We start from the raw sequence: 16548 nt of genomic DNA, 5'->3' as shown, positions 1-16548 counted from the left end.
ATGTTTACTAATAGTCTGTAGCCGATTGAGATGGAAGTAGGTACCTCATTATCAAAGCTAAGGACAAGTGCATTTCTGAAGCTTTAGAGCTTACTTGTGTAGCATGCCGTTAATTAAGCTATAAGAATTTTATAGTATTCACGTTTTCGTTCACATTTTACAATATTTTATTTTTATTACTATTTCGTTTGACCAGTTCATTATATAGAATAGTAATAGGGAACGATAGCGTAATTTACATTGATATTGTCTGTATGGAACATGGGATACCAGAAGCATACAACTTTTTCATGCTGAAGAAAAATAGTACTGTAGCTTACAGATCAAGCAAATGATCACTTTATTGCTGGAATAAGACAATGTTAAAATGTAGTGAAAGATGTAAATAATACGTATTTGTTTACAAATAACGTGATAATCGATCTATTAAATTTTTTTGTAAACTACAATGTAATATTGCGCGTTACACAGCATCTCAGGAAACATTTAGACCGAATCATATCATATTGGCTTGTATGAATAAGTCAGTTTCTCACTATAACCATTACAGTTTATCATAATAAAGAATGATTGCAAGAGAAGTAACAATAACCATCTACTGATTTGGTAGTAGTATTTCAATTTAACTATGGCAATAATTCTCGAAGTAACATCATAAACTCAAGAAAATTCAGCTTTGATTTCATCTAGTAAGTGTGACAAGAGCATACTTTCGGTACTTTTAGCATCGACAGTTAGTATGTTCGTTGCCTGTAATGAAACATAGTAGGTGGTTAGTTTCAATATATCATGATCCGCTTAGTGATGCGTCTTACCATCATTTTTACGAGTAAGCAAATGTGGTGCCGTTGGATTGAACTGGCATATAATGAAGCTCCACCATCTATCTGTTCTATAACTGTAAAAAATGATCATATTGATAGTAAATCAACTATCTATTATAGTTTTCATGATTAAAGTAAAAAAGAAAAAATTGTATGTTACCAGAGGCATGTAATAGCGAGCACATGCGGCCAAGTACGGCTCGGAAATCACTTTCTTCATCAACCTTTATCTATTTATGAAGCGGTCACACGTATAAAGTTATCAATGAGTTGATTATATCGATCACGCTCTTCGAAATTCTTATTGAGGTTTGTTAGAGAAAATAAAACATAAATGTTAAGCGTTAACACCTTAATTGATTGCTTGCATTGCAAGATTCCAGATGCCAGGATTTCGGTAAATTCTTTCCTATTTTAAAGTAGACATTTTTACATCAGTCACTACTGTAACATCAATGAATAGATTTATTTACGAAGTGCGCATTAAAATTTTAAAGACATACCTAGAGCAATTCTCTGGGTAAAGGTAGGATGAACAAGGTAAGGCAAGCTTAAAGTCTATTTTCTCATGAGACGTTCCCTCTTCATTCTATGTAAAATATTGAAAATTTTATAGCATTACATGTTATTAAAATATCATTAAAAAGTAACAGGGTTTGATATTTTAAAATGAACCTTGAACATGTACGTTAAAGTCCCACGCAATTTCTGTGGCATGACAATACTCTGAATATCAAAGGCAAATTGACTCTCATTTTCTGTATCTAGAAGGAATAACAATGTAAGGTTATAAAGGTGATACTTTAAGTATCACAATTGGCTGAACTACTGTTACAAGATTTAGACCAAAGAAATTTTATCAATATTACAGGGAGAAAGAATTCAATAATGCTAGGAAACCGTTAATATTTACTCGATTGTAGTTGGAAGGGCACTGAAATTGCTTCGACTGGGTTGATATTGATCTACGTTGATCAACCGAAAGTATATGTTAAAATCAATTAGTAAATGGTATTAGAACTAGTGTATGTAAATGGAACTTGCCGGTCTTTGGAGCTTTGTATTTAATGTATCGAGAACGTTAAATTCCAAGGATGATATGATGAAGTCGGTTTTGTTGCTAATTTGAATAAAATTGACGAATTAACACGTAAATACGTATAGGATAGATCGTCACATTTAGTATTGTTGTGTACTGCCAAGAAAAAAAGATATCGTAACCAACAAAAGTTATTAAATATCAGCAGTAATACCTGAATATGATGCTAACAATAACTTGGTTTCTAAATTGTGGATTTATTTGAGTTTTACAAGTCTGTAACGAAATATAACAAAAATCCTTATTATAAACAGCCATTACATTTTTTCGAAAAAGCTTTAATACCATTTTTAAATCTTCGCTTTCTCCAAGCAAAATATATGATGAGGCGTACTAGCAACACATTAGGTAAATAACGTAAATATGAGTATATGTAAATATTTCGTTAACTTGCTTGAATGGCTAATGCTAGCAATGTAATATTAAAAGAGAAATTAGTCTAAGAAAACCTTTTCTGGTTGGTCAGATGTGACCTCAACAAGATCAGTTTGTTCGGAGGGTTGGTCAGCCATTTCAAGCAAACGTGATTCGGTTGATGGTTTAACTTTTTTTCCTTTCTTTTTACGTTTTTTATCCTTTTTCCCTTTCCTCTATTGCACCGTTAATAATAACAAATGAGAAATCATACTTTAAAGCCTTTTATCATATTCCCAGGTCGAGCCTTAAAAAAATCTTACCGATTTTTCATTTACATCGTTATTTTCTACAGTGTTAGCTGGATTTACGGTCGCATCTGGAATCTAAGAAAGCGTCCATTCCGAAAATTTTGTGATTTATTATTCTAAAGGTGATATTACACAAAGTAACCAATAAATTCACCCTATACCGTAATGTGGCCAGCAGATGAAGCGTCATTGTTGGTTAGCCAGAAGTTTATATCATCCATCTATCGTATATATCATTTACATTAGTTTTCAATATATTTTAATTGTCTTTTAGTGAAACAATTGTTGTGTCAGATACAGTGAAATATTAGATCGCCATTTTATTGGTAATTAAAACATACGACATTACTTTGTTAGTAACACTTTCTAACTCTTTCTCCCCTGTAGATTTCGAGTTTTGTGATAATTCAGGTGTTGTTAAAGCAGGCACCGTTTCATCTGATATAAGATTTGCCTCCACGGCTTCTTCTGTGTCGTTAGGAGGAACAATATCAATCCCTTTTTGTCAACCACAAATAATTACGTTAGCTAGATAAATATTCAACAAATAGGTATACCAGTTCGCATGTATAGTTTTATATACATACAGTAATTTAAACAAAAAGGAAGATTTTTTTCTTGTACAAACCCTTTTTCCTCTTACTGCTTTTGTCTTTTTTAGAGTTTGAGGACTTTTTTCCTTTTGTCTGATAATGCATACAGTAAGTAATTTAAGCTTATTTCAAATGTAAACGTAATGTAATAATCTCAGGTAATACCTTTCCTTTATCTTTCTTTTTCTTAGTTTTTTTCAATTTATTCTATTTAGGATAAAATATATTGTGTAAAACCTGACTTAAATTATATCTTTTGCATACTACTGCAGGTAGTAAACTTTTCGTATAGTTTTACCTTAGCAGTCTCAGTATCTTCATCATCAGCCGGTTTGTTACTGGCCTCGTGATGTTTCGGTACAGGTATCATATCAGCTTCAGTTAATGGTCTAGATATATATTTATTTGAAAAGGTGCAGGTTGATACCGGATATATTTCTATTTTTTTCTATATGTACATACTTTTCTAAATCAACGTTTAGGAAGTTGTATGGATCCTTTTTCTCTTTTTCTTCATCGTCCGTTGAAACGGCACCCTAAATTTCAAAATGACTGTAATTATTTACACTAATCTACGAATTAGATCGGCAACATATATCACGGTTTCCTAATCAATATTGAGCTAACCTCGGGCATTTCTCCCATGTCGGTGTTAACATCGTGTGTAGCGACCACATTATCGTTATCTTCTTCGGTATCATGCTTACGCCCTATAAGATAATAGAAAACTTTACCAGTGTTTTCTTAATTTAAAATTAAATTAACTGTATATCTTCACCTTTTTTCTTTTTTCTTTTTGATTTCTTCACACTTTCTTTTCCTACGCATTAATGATAACATCGATATTTTTAAAGTGCTATTTCAAACAGTGGAAGGCTATAGAGTGGAAAGTATCATATTACCAGGAACCTTGAGAGGTACAGTTAAGTCTAGTGAGGCAACTGGAATATCATTAATATCAGGCCCTTCTAACTCCTATGTGTAAACATTTCATTAATCCAATTTCGCCTTTTAAATATACTATCGAAGAAACATAACATATATTAATAATATTACTTTGGACTTCGTATTTCCTTTAATGTAATACGGATTATTTTCCTGTTCAAGTTTTCTGGCTTCTCTTCTCTGTCGTTTCGTACATAATTAAAATAAAGTTAATTAACATCATTTATCATGAGCCTCGAGCTTTAAACGGGATAGACGTATTGGTATATGTAGAACCTTTTTCAATTCGTCTTCGTCCACTTTGGGGTATTTAATACCTTGTATGTTACTGATACTAAAATGGAATAGGCATTGATGTAAGAGTTTTATTGCAAATAGAAGTTAATTACTGAACTTCCGTCTCACTTGTGGTCTTCTTCAGTAACAAACATAGCATCATTATTGAGTTCGTCATCTGAGCTATCAGACGGAGGATCATTAATCCAAATATCTAAATTCAAACTGTATAAAATATATAGAAATCGCGATGTTACTAGTTAGGCAATATACGTATTAGTGCTAACCTTAGGCTAGTATTCAATACAAAATGATACTGTATCGTGTATCTATATGCTGACTTATTTCTGCAATCTTTATTTTACTACATCATTATTGGACATTCGAATTTTTGCGTAATTAATCTATAAAAAGAAAGAGATCGTACGTACAAAGAGGGGGGTGTTTTACACTGAATATGACAAAACTGTAAACTACGAATATATCGTCTAAACAAATTCTTACAACAAATAGCACATCATGCAGGTACTAGCAGAACGTAAATTATCCGTTTCAGTTATTAGCAGATGCTATTACGATATGCTACGAAATTATTGTGACGCTAGTGATCTGATTCAATTAACTGACCTACAATAAAGTAAGTCTGAAGTGTTAATACTCGTGGAATGAATAGCCTATCAGCACAGCTGAAACATATGAGCAACAAACATACAATCATACAAAGAGAAAAACGGTTACTGGCTGCGACTCTATGGCTGTTCCTGTCATAAATTCATTACCATAAAATGATGTGCAGTAAGAGTTGCGTATAAGCTGGCATTTATACATTGGCTAGTTCTAGTAATTGCCTACCCTTCTGGAACAGGAACCTTTTTTTGTGCTTTCGTAGCAACAGGGTTTAATTCCCCAGCGAACATTTCTCTTACTTCGTCCGTTACAGTAAGGCCTAAAATTGAAAGGGTACATTCTATTTTAGATAATTGTTAATAGCATACGGTAGTTTCTATATCAAGAGAAATTTCATTGAAAGCTTGCAAAACCTTTATCGCGAATTTTCTGGATATATTTGAGCATCTGAATAGCACAACAGGCCTATGGAAATGTTAATCAGCTCAGTGTCTCAGTACGTAGTGCAATCAAAAATTAAATTTTCAGAAGGCGAAATCAGTAACTTACACGCTCCTGTACTTCTAGGTCACTACTTTCACCGAACATCGGAAGCTGATCTATAAGCATTTGAGTAACTTCAGCTATAGTATCTTGATCATTCTATAAAAAAATTAATATAATTATACAGCGTGACTAATACTAGAAAAGGATTATAATATCTTAGTTTGGTTAGAGCAATTTACATCATTTTCTGCTTTTAAGTATATCCTGGAATACAGCTTTAGGATATTATGAACGATAACAGCTTGCACAGGCGGCGGAAGTGATGTTGCACGAGGCTGTAAAAATATATGCATGATGCTTCGCAGGTCGCTAAGATGCCTATGCAATAACAAGCAATCAGTTAGTGTTACGATTATATTGTGTTTATGCGTATGGGGTAAACAAAGGCTGTAGCAATTATACTCTGAGAATTCTCCAACAATCCATGCAGCAGCAAAGAATACATCGCCAGTGCTAGATCCTTGAGCAGTTATTCCCATTAACTTAGAGTTTTCGAGCAGCATCGTCTACAGAATGTGATAATAAAGTCTGCTTATCAATCCAAGAAAATCTTACTAATTCTTTGTGTTACCAAGGCATTAAAAATCAATCGAAACTACTGTACATAACCTACCATTTGCTGGACTGAAAATCTGCGTATTCCTTTAACACGTACTGTGACATCTAACAACTGAGTAGCTACTAGGGAACCATGATGAATCCCATCTACTTGTGCTAATTCAACGAGAACACTTATATACCTATATTTCAAATAATCAAGCGAGCACTTTGTTATTATTCTTATTCGTAGGCTTCACATATTTATAATAATGGCCAATAAATTTATGATATCTTAATTGTCGGCTTTTCATCCTCTTTTAGCAGTGGATATTTTACGCTATTTTACTAACCATTCAAAATCAGCGACGTATTGATAATTTGATTGACTACAGATGTGAATTATTTTCGATAGCAATTCATCACGATAACCTTTGTGTAAAATGATTTAACGGAACATAAAGGGTAGCATTTTAGTAAATATTATACAAGCATTAGATTTGTTATTGCTATACTTGTGCTTTCCGTCGTTTCGATGTGACGCATAAGTTTTTTGACAATTTCGACTAAATTTTTCTTTGAGATCTAAAATGAATATAATTTCTTACAGACCTTGTAAAGATTTAAGTAAGGGATAAGTTTATTTGCTTACCATGCCAGATAATAAATCTAAGGCTCGAAGTTTAATTGATTCATCTTTATCATCCAAGCAACGTAGAATCATATCTCTGTGTGGATTACAAAGGAATCCAATTTTAGAATATCTGACCTGAAACTTTCAGACATACCGTAAATAGTGCTATGTACTTGTGTGCTTGAACAGCTTTTGGATGAGCTTTTAGAATCTTCGACATTGCTAGCAACCCTAGGTATTTCACTATTAAAATTTGTAGCAATTGCAAATAAGTTTTTAGCGGATTGGTAAAAAGTTGTAATTGGACAAAATCGGCTAATATGCAGTAATTATCCTTCTAAACAGCCATCTACTCAAACATATTTACAATGTACGTTGGCGGTAGTGTAGTGATATTTAAATTAGCATAAAGAGATTTGTAAATGAGTTGGAGTGACGGCAAGCTCTAAAACTATATCGTATCGTATTATTATTGTTAGACTTTGGTTGACTTTTAATCCTAACTTACAATTTTGATCGGCGTCTTCAATTAACAATCTTAACTTGGAAACGCAGAGCTGAATAGTAACATAATAATTGTTTTAAGAAGGTTATACTTATACGTATAGTTTTTGAAATTTTTTATGAATTCTTAGGAATGATCAGCCTTTACCTGTACAGATGAAGAATGGTTTGGCATACTGGTAAAGGCTAACAGTACTAGAAGATACAATACTGCGTTAACAATAAGAGGATGCAGCAAGTTTAAATAAGCTTAATTTTTTACCAGCGATAACGGTATTGATACATTCATACAGAAGGGACATTGCTGAGGTGCTGTATAGTCAATTAAAGAGTGTCTCAAATTAAATGATAGCAAAAAATATTTACCTAAATTAAGAGATTAATTAAGCTAAATCAAAAATATTCACAACGTAATTATTTGACCTATGTATAAGGTTAGTGAGAGGCTCAATCAGCTTCTTTCCAAGGCGTGGCTCCAGAGGCGTTAGGGCTGCGAACTGGAGTAAAGATAATAATAATAGTAGTAAGGAATTGTTTATACTCTTTACAACAAGAAATCCGTCACTGTTGTTAAAAGCAGTAGACTATCCGGTATTAGAATGTGAGTATAACTACTGAAGTATCGTTTTTCAAACCAGCTTAATAATTTTTATCAGCATCCAATTATTTGTAGAGTTCGTCATGAGCTTGAAAAAGATTGGTGCTAGCGATAAATAATTCTGTGGATTCTTCCTAGCCAATTCACATATGACGTTAACGGCAGCAGATTGTACACCTTTAAATAAATGATTATTAGGTAAAGTACTATCTCGTATATATACATCCCTAAATAGATACGGTAGGTTTTATTCATTAGTCTCAGAAGTACAATGCAATGAATAAATTGTTATACAAACTTGGTTCGGGATCGTCTAATTTTGCTTTTAATCTTGGATATGCTGGTCGAAGTGCTTCCGGAAACTGTCAATTGAAAAACATATGGATTAGATTCTATTAGGGCCTGGCAGACGCAATAAATGGATCGAACTGTAATTATAGATCATAATAGCGAGTAAACAACAAAGTAAAACTATTGCATTGTCTATCTCTTACTTTAGTAGACAGAAACTATTATTACAATATGCTTTCAAATTTGTGAATTGACCCACAATTAATATATTTTAGCGAACAGTCATATTCAGTTGTTATTAGACAACTACAAAACGCATGGATCTTCATATTGTTACCTTTAAGAATATTTTATATAGCACTATTATCGCCCTTTTACGAATGTATGGCTTAGTTGATGCAAGCTATAAGATAAAAAAGATGAGTAAAATACAGTGTAAGAAGAAGGACAATATCCGATTAACTGTGAAGGAATGATACTAACTAAAGTAATGACATCATTAGCAAGGTCGCGGGCTAAATCTGCAGATACAAAGCATGAAAGCCCATTCAAGGTCACTGCAGCATCGTATTGGTTTTGACTTGAAAAATCCTGGTAGAATTTGTTAATATATAACTTTGCATCAGTATATCTAAGAAGTACGCGTATATCTATAGTAATTTGATAATCGAATAACAATTTTTCTCTATAGAGTAGCATAAAGCCTCACTTTTCGAATCAGGTTAGTCGTTAAGGTTAAAATATCCATATCTTCAGTAAAGCATTGAGATGAAGCTAAATAACCGATACGCTACAACGAAGCATAATAAATAGCAAGGAATGTGAAAACAAAGACTAAATTATAGTAAAATTGAGATAGAATTGACGTATGCTATAAAAACGGTACCAAATTATAAGGCAAAATGCAATAGAGCTTACCTTGTGAGTAAACTTGGTAGAACTCATCACTTCGATGACATTAAAAGCTGCCCAACTGATATCATAACCAAACATTTGCAACTGTAAAACGCAATATAAGGGTTAAATAAAGTACGAAAATAGTATTTGAAATAAAAGACAAATAGCTGTCGAATTAGAATATACTGTTAAGGAAGATATTGTATAATTGTAGCTTTAAACTCAAAACGAGTTAGTATCTGTAATTAGAACACTACAGACAATCGAATAAAATCTTCATGTCATACCGTATAGCAAAAAACTGCAAATCACATCAGACGACAACCACAACTGTGCGAGTAAATAGAACGCATAACTACAGTAAATAATTAATGGATTAATTGCACAGAACGGTAACCGTTTCGAATACTATATAACTTAATCATGTGCTGAACTGTACAGTATGTGATTGCGTTATAGGCGTATACAGTAGATGCGGTTCTTCTATATTGTTCTTTAGCGACAACACAAAATCGGTTACTGCAATTTTTTGAAATGTTAAGCTGACACTATATTCGGTAGTCACTGCTGAGTTGTAAGCTGTCTGTAATTTATAATATTTGTGTTACAGTTACAAATTCGTCCACAGACTACGAAGTAAAATACGATGCAATACTGGGTAGCAGCGCTTTAACGAAAATTGCGCTTTGTGCAACTTCCAACTTCAATCTAAAAATCTAAAAATACAAGTACTGTGTACTATTGCTACTGTACAATGTACATATGTACAGTGCATACTGCAATTTAGAGACCGATGTAACCCTAACGTATACTACTACAGCGCACTTACATAAATCAGCTTGCAAATTGCATTTGCTTTGACGTTGGTATTATCTTGTCGTAGTTCATGCTTGATTTCTTCAATGCATTGAGCAATATATTTTGCCTAAAATGTAAAAATTAGTTCGGAGTTTTAAAATAGTGTTTGTTGTATCATGTTACATCGTACATAGAATCACAGATCGCTCTTTTCATCATTTCGTATACATGCAATTTTAGTGCGGCATGTAATATGCATATAAAGATTATAACATTACTGAACACAACAAGCTTTCGATAATCCGTACCTCATTACTTTTATTAGCTCTGATGCCTCGAACCAAATCGTTCAGATTTTTTTCAAACATTTTGGGTCAAAAAGACAAATGTATTTTGAAATCTACAAATTAGTGTTTAAATTTACTCTTAATTCCTAGTAAGCCTCAAATTGATACTTGATGTAGTTAGTTATTCGAGCTCATTGGAGAATCTTAGCCTAGTAAATAAAAAATTAACAGTAAAGTCTGTGAAAGGTACAGTAAAACTGTGATTCTGTTATACTCGCACATACTGTACTGTACACTTGAGTGTACAGTACTGTAGAGTTACAGACACTATGACTACAGTACTGTACAGTATTGTACGTATGTGTCATAACGCACTGTACAGTACAGTATGTAGTCACCAAATAGGTTTGTCATAGTAATAAACCTCTATAAAATGGACGGCATGGACGCTCAATAGTAAAATTTTTTTTAATAGTCCATAGCTGTACCGTACCGCACCGTACTCTTAAATAAAGTACAGTACTGTACAGTACTGTACAGTATACTGTACATACAGTACTGTAGTAAACAATGCATTTTAATTACAGTACTGTACTGTACTGTACTGTAGAGTAAGGAAAAGAGTTCAAGAGTGATACTGTACTGTACACGTACAGTACAGTACAGTACTGTACAGTATAGTACAGTACAGTACAGTACTGGACACTGTACTGTACAGTACTATAAGCTTTCCGTGACCTGTGACGTCAAGGTTTGTACAGTACGGTACAGTACAGTACAGTACGTGCTTCATTATTTACAGTACCAGTGTAATTCTGTACTGTCATGTGAGCTTTGTCCATAGAATCCAGATCACTTTCTTTCTAAACCACGTTCGCGTCATTTACCTAGTCGTTGGGATCGTTGCGAGGTTAGTTCAGTAAATATAAATATAATATTTCTATCAGAAAATACAGTATGTCGTATAATCAGTACTCGCATTGCTAGCTTTGATTAATGGACCTTCAAATGTTGGGATTAACTCCAAATTAACTAAAAAAATGTTAATTATAATGATATTGATAATGTTGAAGTACCATACTAAAAGGATAAATTTTAAATTTTTTGATGAGGCCTTAAAAAAAACGTTCTTCTGCTACCTAGCTGGTAGCTGTAGTGTACTGTACAGTACTGTACATTTTATACAGTGGTACTGAACGGAATTACAAAACAGTCCAGTAGTGTACTGTACAGTATACAGAAATTGTGTGGTCAGTGCTACGTACAGTACTAACCACAGTACGGTACGGTGTTTTCGGAGGCTACGTTTTGCGCACAGTACGGTACAGTACTGTGCTACTAATTGGTGTAATACTTTTATTAGGTAAAGTGTATTATACTGTACAGTATGTATTAAATGTTTCCGTCATTTTATAGTACTATTATGTCTAGGGTAGTACGAAACTCTAAATTTCGCCATGCTTATGGTAAATCAGCCAAAAAGACTGATTGGTACGATAATATTCGAGTGACTCGATCTTCTGCGGACGGCCATTATTGTGATGCTAACCCTAAATTTTTAGCGGTAGCATTGGATGCAAGTGGCGGTGGTGCTTTCGTAGTATTACCGATTGATCAGGTAGGATTAAATTCTCTATACTGTATACTGTACACTTATAATATTGTGCAATAGGCTTGAATCAAGAATTACAGTAGAGATCTCTTTCTTATGCCGTCGTGATGATTGTGCAGTGTAATATGCTAAGTCATCCCATCCCATTCGGCCATTCCATTACACTAGCTGGTCGTAACTCGCTGACACCTATGTTTTACCGAAATTTTTTGAGTAGCTCCTGCCCCGCTCCCCCGTTTTATTCAGAAGAAGTGCACCGACTCATGAGTCATTCCGTCGCTGATTAATTAGTCACGATGACTGTTAATACTGTAATTTAGTGTAGTGTACAGTACTGTACTGTATGTGCACTGTGCAGCTTTCCAGTGGAATGTCCTTTCTGAAAAAGTTTGTACGATCACGACACCTGATGGTCCCGCATACTACCGTTGCCTACACATACAGTACTGTACAGTACATTGGTACAGTAGCGGGTTCGGTTCAATCAGCGAATATACAGTACAGTACTCAACGTACAGTACTGCACAGTATCGCTAACTCGTTCACGCGGTCCTGTACTGTACTGTACAATTCGCTGAAGCAGCTCTACAGTACGATTTTTAGTACGAATACATACTGTACTGTACTTATGATCGCCCTTGAGATAAACGCCTCAACAATACTGAAACTGCGTTTACTGACGAAATATTCGTTTATAAACCTAAACGCGCTCTTATACGAAATGCTGTACTGTACACTAGCGTTTTTTACACTGTACTTTGATATGTTTTTATACCAAGTAGCAATTTTACACGCTCATATGCCACGTATCTTCGAATTTTAGACTTTTACTCTAGGAAGTAACTGTTTCAAATGTAATTATTTCAGTGGTTAGTTGTCAGATGACAGTCTTAAGCAGTACGTCCGAAACTAAAATCAGATTGCGGCAACGTGGTACTGTATGCCAAAGCGCTTTATCAGCTCCTCTAAAAATGCTATTTTGGTACAAAAACGCTACTTGGTGTAGAAACACCAAGTACTACTAAACCAACTTTTATATTGCACTATTTACAGTCGTGAGTAGTGTGCATTACTGATAGTAAAATACTAGACAAAAGCCATAGTTGGCAGTGAGTTGCAGACTTTTACATATAAAGTTGCTGGGATCAATTCCATTTCACTGGTTGCAGTTAGTCAACTACAGTAACTGCGAAGGCATGGCAGTACAGCAGTGCTGCATCATGACTGTAAATAGTGTAATACGCGTACAAAATTTCAACCCTAGCTGTTGTCGCTGATAAAAACGCTTCATATTGTTACGTTTATCTCGTGTAAAACCTACGGTCATGTCATGTCGCGACGACCCTCATGAGCCACCGTAGTACTGAAGTGCATATTAAAAAAAATAAATAATATAAAAGAATTTTTGTATGTACTGTACACTAGTGTACAGTACATGCGGAACAATAGGTACGTTCAGTAGGGAACGTATGTTTCTGTAGAATGAGTTCGATGCATTTTGACTTAGTAACGTAACTATACTGTACAGTACTGTACAGTGTACAGTACAGTAAATCTGTGAAGTTTAGAATTTAATTAAATTTAATATGGTAATGACGGTACTAAAAGTTACTGTACTGTACAGTGTACAGTATGTACTAGGGAACGTGTGAAGTTGTGAGTACTGACAGTTAATGCCAGAGATATGATGCACACAGACTCTGTGTGCATCATATCTCTAGTCACAGACTTTAAATTAAAAACTGTAAATACCAATACCAGTACTGTACTGTATGTTGTATAATAAATAAATATGCACTTTCAGTTGTTATCAGTTGCAGCTGAGTGCACTATACGGTAGTCTTGATTGATTGATATCATCATTTATTTGATTAATTTTAAATAATGATATTCTTCCGTATATGCTATATCAAACTCTTTCAGTAAATAAAATAAAATTTATTATACATAGTGCATAGTATGCTGTATAATAACATTACGATTTCTTTATAGGTTGGAAGAGTAGATACTGCTAACCAAGCAGTTGTTAATGGCCATAAGGGGCCTGTGCTTGATATTGCATTTAATCCTTTTAATGATAACGTTGTTGCGTCGTCGTCGGAAGACTGTACCGCTAAGATTTGGTTTATTCCTGATGGTGGACTCGAAGAGACCAAAACAGAAGCAGAAGTTACTTTGCTAGGCCATCAAAGGCGTGTTACTCATGTTCGTTGGCATCCTACTGCTAATAATGTGTTACTGACCATTGGTGGTGACTATGCAATTCTAGTATGGAACATATCCAGTGGCGAAATTATAACTAATATCAACTGCCATACAGAACTAATTTTCAGTGCTTGTTTCAATTATGATGGCAGCTTACTGGCTACTACCTGCAAAGATAAAATAATTAGAGTTATTGATCCACGTAGTGGTGATGTAATTAAGGTACACTTTTATATCTCCTCCTCAAATAATTACTCAGAATAAATCTATAGTAGAAACTTATTTCTATTTCTAATTCAACGGATGTGTTCTGAAATCTAGTATATATGGTACTACTTAAATTTAACTTGATCAATTCTTGTACCCGTGTATTGCAAACCTTCAGATGGTAGTTACTAGTTGTGAAGTGTGACACTGCAAGGTACAATTGGTCGTTTCGTTTAAATAGCAGAGTAGAAATGTTCAAGTTCTATATATTTTATTAGACTTAAGATTACTATAGTTTGGTATTAGCGGTTCAAGTAAAGTAATTTATCCTAAATTGTTGTTTGGATAGCTTACATGGTTAATTGTAATTCTTGTTATTGTAGCTGCAAGGACAAAGGCTAAGTATAGAGTTGTTTTTTGTTACTATTTGAAAATTATCACTACTGATCCGATGCAAATGGCATAATATCGTTATGATAGGAAGGCAAAGGTCATGATGGCGCGAAACCTCAGTTTGTTGTCTTCGCCGATGGTCATAATCTATTATTTACTGTCGGTTTTTCAAGAAGAAGTGATAGGCAATTTGCTGTATGGAAACAGGTGACATAAATGAATTTTAGTCTAACGATAGGGCAATATGGCTATAGTAGCTATTATTTCCTGAAAGATAGAACGGCAGTATAAGGTGCTCTTCCATTTCTTGTGGTTTGCAATAGGATAATTTGGAAAAACCTTTGGAATTACAGAATATCGATGTTTCTAATGGAGTCTTGTTTCCATACTATGATTATGATACCAGTATAATGTATCTAGCTGGAAAGGTACTCTAATTACCAAGTTTTTATATGATACGGTTTAGATGCATTTTATTATCAAATCTGATATCGGCGTTTTACAAATATTTTGTAATTTACTGTTTTTAAGGGAGATGGAAACATTCGCTACTTTGAAATAATCGATGAGCCTCCATATTGCTATTATTTGAATGAATTTAAAACACCAGACCCGCAACGAGGATTAGGTCGTATGCCTAAGCGTGGCGTGGATGTAAAATCATGCGAAATTTTTCGATTTTATAAATTGCACGCCAGAGGTGCTGTTGAGCCTATTTCAATAATTGTTCCGAGGAAGGTAATGCAAAATTTTCTGATTTCGACTTTTCACAGTAGTTGATGATAGAATTTTAACGTTAATTTTTAATTTGGCATCTGCGTTACTGAAATAGAGTGAACTTTTTCAAGATGATCTTTATCCTGACACCAAAGGTGATGAACCGTCTCTTAAGGTGGAAGAGTGGATAGCTGGCAAAAACGTTCCACCGAAGCTTATATCTTTAAAACATGGGTATAATCCTAATCAAAAGCAACAGCAACAAATAAAGCTGTCACCGAAAGTTTCTGTCAAGAAGAAGGAAAGCGTCGAAAATGATGTCATCATTAATGAGGAGGTAGTCTCGATGCCGTTGTCATCAGATACCGCAGTAAGTCATACTATTTTGATTTGGTAATACATGTGATTGTGTGTTCGAATTTCTAATATTTATTGAATTTGCCAATAGTAACCATTAAAAATTACTATTCAAGGCGGTAATTTTATACCTAAGCTGGCCAATACTGGCTGCATAATTAAATCACTAAGATGCGTTGTTCGCACGTACAGTATCCCGCTGCTTGCTTTGATTCGCAATGCCCTTACAGAATCATACTACATTAGATAACAGGATTTAGCCAGTGTTTTTTGCTACTTCGGCATATATAAGTGCTATCTAAAAATAGGCTTGAATATATGGTTACATATCGCTTCGGCTCTTGCTGTGATGCATTGCTAAATAGCCATTTAATTACAGAAATCTTCGTTTAAAGAGGAGTAGCTATATGAATTGGCTATTACAAGAGTACATTTTTCCACACTCTCCCAGTAGAATAACTAAACCTCTTCATCTATTACTAGGCAGATAATGACGATCTTATCAAGGAAATACAACATTTGAAATTACAAATTCAAAATCAGGAAGACCGTATAACAAAGCTTGAAGAACAAGCTAAAGCAATTGTAGAAGCACAGTAGTCTGTTGTATTGATTCTATTTGGAGATTCCATACTTATCCTTACTTAGTAATACCCATCAAATACAAACCTTTTAACTAATTAAATCAGAAATAACGAACGTCTCTAAACTGCTATTATAAATACACTTCGTTATCAGTTACTTAAAATAGCAGCATTTATACTATATGATTCCCTATCTTTTTAAGAGAGGCTCAATAAGTTTTTATTTGCTGATATATGATCCGTTCGTGAAACTAATGTTGACTGTAGACTGAATATATACGATTCTGATTCTCGATATTCGAATTGATCTGAACCTACAAATTGATGTACTTTTGATTACGAAATACGATTT

The 16548-nt window shown here is 34.0% G+C and overlaps 2 protein-coding genes across 2 annotated transcripts; one reads left to right on the top strand and one right to left on the bottom strand.

The window, feature by feature from the left end:
- Nucleotides 1-4057: 4057 nt before the first annotated feature.
- TRIADDRAFT_29995 (uncharacterized protein) lies at nucleotides 4058-10205 on the bottom strand (the record flags this gene model as incomplete). Its single annotated transcript, XM_002115682.1, has 26 exons — nucleotides 4058-4156; nucleotides 4238-4306; nucleotides 4403-4454; nucleotides 4532-4627; nucleotides 5255-5348; nucleotides 5443-5494; nucleotides 5579-5671; nucleotides 5755-5893; nucleotides 5978-6081; nucleotides 6189-6315; nucleotides 6466-6544; nucleotides 6628-6697; nucleotides 6765-6840; nucleotides 6920-6989; nucleotides 7255-7303; nucleotides 7399-7445; nucleotides 7513-7562; nucleotides 7674-7747; nucleotides 7886-8025; nucleotides 8147-8210; nucleotides 8477-8542; nucleotides 8623-8730; nucleotides 8849-8929; nucleotides 9058-9138; nucleotides 9866-9961; nucleotides 10143-10205. Coding segments are annotated over 26 exons (2139 nt in total), but the record flags the coding sequence as incomplete, so codon positions are not given.
- A 1339-nt stretch (nucleotides 10206-11544) lies between these two features.
- On the top strand, nucleotides 11545-16342 carry TRIADDRAFT_36434 (uncharacterized protein; the record flags this gene model as incomplete). The annotated part of the gene is made up of 7 exons (XM_002115815.1): nucleotides 11545-11739; nucleotides 13726-14160; nucleotides 14626-14745; nucleotides 14862-14966; nucleotides 15070-15276; nucleotides 15371-15625; nucleotides 16096-16342. The coding sequence occupies 7 exons, from the start codon at nucleotides 11545-11547 to the stop codon at nucleotides 16210-16212; spliced, it is 1434 nt and encodes a 477-aa protein (XP_002115851.1). The 3' UTR covers nucleotides 16213-16342.
- Between the last annotated feature and the right edge of the window lie 206 nt (nucleotides 16343-16548).

This window comes from Trichoplax adhaerens, genomic scaffold (genome assembly GCF_000150275.1).
Source record: "Trichoplax adhaerens TRIADscaffold_12 genomic scaffold, whole genome shotgun sequence".
Lineage (NCBI taxonomy): Eukaryota > Metazoa > Placozoa > Uniplacotomia > Trichoplacea > Trichoplacidae > Trichoplax > Trichoplax adhaerens.
Note: the sequence above shows the minus strand (reverse complement) of the source record. Positions and strands in the feature narration are given on the sequence as shown.